This window comes from Dermacentor silvarum, chromosome 1 (genome assembly GCF_013339745.2).
Source record: "Dermacentor silvarum isolate Dsil-2018 chromosome 1, BIME_Dsil_1.4, whole genome shotgun sequence".
Taxonomy (NCBI): domain Eukaryota; kingdom Metazoa; phylum Arthropoda; class Arachnida; order Ixodida; family Ixodidae; genus Dermacentor; species Dermacentor silvarum.
Window position 1 is genome coordinate 437,021,905 of NC_051154.1, and position 4,120 is coordinate 437,026,024.

At 44.3% G+C, this 4,120-nt stretch overlaps 1 protein-coding gene across 1 annotated transcript; it reads right to left on the minus strand.

The window, feature by feature from the left end:
- Positions 1-3,208: 3,208 nt before the first annotated feature.
- LOC125944139 (uncharacterized protein K02A2.6-like) lies at positions 3,209-3,718 on the minus strand. Its single transcript, XM_049664234.1, has one exon. It carries the CDS (start codon positions 3,716-3,718, stop codon positions 3,209-3,211), a length of 510 nt encoding a protein of 169 aa, XP_049520191.1.
- Positions 3,719-4,120: the final 402 nt, after the last annotated feature.

Here is a 4,120-nt window from a genome sequence, read left to right on the forward strand (position 1 = left end):
ATCGAAAACATGGAAAGTAGAAAATACACACTGGGTTTGTTTTTAGACATTCAGAAGGCATTTGATTCTATACAGTTCGATTTATTACTCCACAAATTATCAAGATACGGAGTGCGGGGTATTGCATTAGACCTTCTTAATAGTTATTTGCATGATCGATATCAGTTTGTCAAAACTAATGACGCTGTGTCGATGCTTGCGAAGCTAAAACAGGGAGTGCCGCAGGGATCTATATTAGGTCCATTATTATTTCTTATTGACATAAATGATATTGTAGAGATAGATAGTTCCGCTCAAGTTATAATGTATGCGGATGATACTAATATCTTCTTCTCTTCACATAATCTACTGACAATAGAACGTTCTGTAAATAACTACCTTACACACCTATCAAACTGGTTAAGAAAAAATATATTACGGTTAAATGCCTCAAAAACAACATATGTCATATTTCGTCCGGTAAATAAACCTTTACATAACAAAGTTAGTGTAAAATTTGAGGACACTTTAATAAACCAAGTTCAAGAGCAAAAATTTCTCGGGGTTCAGTTTAAGGAAGACCTGAGCTGGTCTGTTCACATAAAGAGCTTAAGTATGGAACTAGCCCGTACAGTTGGATGTCTATACAAGATATCTCAGCTCATACCTCTGTGGCTAAAAAAGAATATTTATTTTTCCCTCTTTTACTCCAAGTTAACTTATGGTCTATTGGTGTGGGGGACCACTACGCAACACAATTACAACAAGCTCATTACTTTACAAAAAAAAGTTGCGCTGCTTTGAGTCTTTTCATGGACGTGTGCAGGATTTAAGAACAGCTCCTCTGTTCAAGAAACATAGCATCCTAAGGGCGGACCAGTTATATTATTTAAAAGTTTTGCAAGAAATACACCAGAAGAAGCTTTACGAAAGTTGTGGCTCTGAAAACGCTCAATATTTTTTAAGGCACCAAAAACATCGAACACCAAAAATTAGAACAAACTATGGAAAGCAAACAATGACCTATCAAATACCTGCCATCTTAAACAAATTCGAAGGAATGCTAAACTTCGAATATACGTCACGTGTATTTAAACGCCATGTTATAGAAACATTGTTGTCCTCTGATATAAAGTACAATCAGAACTAAGTATTTTGTTTGTAACACAGAAAGTTATCTGTAAGTCTTGTCTTGTGTCCCTTTTATTGTGTATATTGAATAAATGTTATCTATTATGTGAGAGGTTTTCACGATGCACAAGTGAAATGCATCTTGTTTTTTTTTAATTGTATGCAAATTTGGATAATGTCATGCAATGTATAATCTGTTGTGTTTACTACTGAACAAGCGAAACGTTCTCGTTGTTATAGGACGGTGCAAAATGTCGTGTTGTAAACTTTTCTTTGTCAACGCAGCTTTATTGTCAATGTTTGGTTCAGCACATTTTTTTCTCATGTTTTGTAAGTGCATCACTCTGAACTGTTTGGGCTGAGGCCTCGTCAGGCACAAACTGCCTTTAGCCTCTGTCCCTGCATCAGGCTTTATGTGCTGTCTGCTGCGAAAACTGAAATAAATAAAACTTCGTTAGTATTGTCCCCGCGGTGTGTTTTAGTGTGCTTGTTTATTTTTGTTTCCTTTCGTTCGGGTCTTGGGTTCGTGCGTAATTAAAAATCCTTTTGCTGTGTTGCCACGCGCCTGCCTACTCCATCTCCTCTAACACCTGCACGCCCCCGAGATCGGTGACAAAACACATCACAGCACGGTGACAGTCAAAAGTGAGGGAGGGCGAGGGGAATTGCCGAGGCAAAATCAGCTTCCCTGCCGCCCTCTTCCCTCACATTCCACGGTCTCCGCATGCGCCCTTCGCCGTGCCGTGGTCTGTGGTCATCGTGACGATAGGTATGCACGCACATTCGCATATCACCTCTGTTAATAAATCTGCCCGTCACATAAGACAATGAATGGCTCATACTCCCATAGACGCAGCACCCCATTACGACGACAGAAGAGAAGTAAAATTCTACGCTGGAATGATGAGCGGCAACAGAATGCAAAAGTGCTCATGTACTGTGCTTTGAGTGCTGGTTAGAAAAAACACAGGTGTTTGAAATTAATTCAGAGCCCTCCACTAAGGCAGCTCTCTAGCCCGTGATTTGCTTTGGGATGTAATTTCAGGCTCTCAGTTTAAATATGCAAACTAATTATTTCTAATGCGACTGTCCTAGTTGGTATAAAAAGCTTTCGTGATAGTGCAACAGGTGATCTGTTGCTGCATTGCGTGCCAATGTGAGATTATGAATCAGTGCAAATGTAGTTGGACCTGCAGAGGCATACATTGCAATGACAGTCACTGGTCGATTCATGCTAATACATTCACCATAATTTCTGTGCAATGCAGCAAGCGTAATTACACTTGTGCCAAACCAGCTGGTTGATTCATTCCTTTCGCAGGCAGTTGAAATTATGTTTCTGTCACGTCTGTGCAGCGGGTTGTGGCTTCCGATGATTTATTACAAACAAGGAAACATGAACATGTTAAGTGGCATAGCTTAGGCGTTGGAGTCAACAACTAGCCAGCGTTCGACGACAAGCTTGCGCCATCACGTCTCGTGCCTTCGCGCGCACTTCGTTGTCGTCGTCTTCTAGCACGACATGTCAATTCTTCCTCCCTTAGACGAAGTCGCCATAGCGGTCTGGAGGACGCCTAAGTTCAGGTGGTCGCAGTTTCCGGGTGGTTTTTGCTTGTGACGTTGAGGTCGACGGTTGCAAGGAAGTATTGTCTTGCCTCTCGAGCGAGTCAGGCCGTGGAACCGCAGAACTCGACGGTGTCTCTTCTGACGTGGTGCCTGAGAGATCGTCTGCTATGCTCCAATCTATCGGTGATTGGGTTGCTTGTCCGGTATGGCTCGTCTTGTTCATGTGGTTGAGGTGACGCCGAACCTTTCCTTGGTCGCTTTTTACCAGCCAGGATCGTGGTTTGGCGCGGCACAGTATTTCGCCTTCAATCCAATCCGGCTTTTTAAAAAAATGACGGATGAGTACTCTCTCCCCTACAGCAAAGCGCCGTGATTTCGGTAATATCTCCTGGCTTTCAGGGATTTGTATCTCCGTCTCCCGCTTGAGCAGATCAAGAGGGCATAGAAGTTCTTGCCCAAACATGGCTTTTGCAGGTGTCATCCCTGTGGCAGTGTGTATAGTTGTGTGTTGTCGATACAGGAATCTTGCAAATCAGCACTGTATGGACTTGTCTGTATCCCTCAGGAGTGCTCTCTTCAGCTCTGCCACATAGCGTTCTGCCTGGCCGTTTGTTGCAGGGTGGTACGCTGGTGATGTTATAGCCTGAATGCCATTTTCTGTGTAGAACTGCTTTATCTCGGTGGAAATAAAGGCTTTTCCATTGTCAGAGACCACCTTTCGGGGAATGCCAAACATTGCAAAGAGGCTTCGAAGCACATCGATGACAACCGCAGATGTTGCTTGCATCACGTGCCGAACTTCCACCCACTTTTTGTGTGCGTACACAACAACCAAGTAGGTGGGCCCGACTAGTGTCCCTGTGAATTCAACGTGCACCGTGTGCCAGGGTGTCTGGGGACGGTCCCAGGTGGGAATAGGAGCTTTGGGTGGGCTCTTCTGCGTTGAACGGCACTCACAGCACTGTCGCACCATTTCTTTGATCACGGTGTCGATTCCGGTCCACCATACGTAGCTCCTTGCACCCTTTTTCATGGCTACCATGCCTCGGTGACCAGCATGTAGAAGTGCCAGGACGTGACATCGTGCTGACTTTGGTATGATCACTCGGGATCCAAGTATGATGCACTCACGATGAAATGCTAGTGCGGTCGCTCTTCGTCGGTAAGGAGCGAACTCCTCTCCAGTGAGTTTTTCCGCTGTACCATCCTGCACTGCCTTGTACAATCTCTGTAGGATGCTGTCTTGTTTTCTCAGACGTGCTATCTGTAGCAGCAAACGGAGGTCTCGACAGAGCTTCGAACAGTACATCGCCTGGTGGCCAGGGTTCGTCGAGACATTCTGGTAATGGTAGTCAGCCCAATGCATCTGCATTTTGATGGTTCTTGCCATGCCAGTAGACGATGTTGTAGTCGTACGCAGATAACTTGATACACCATCTGGTCA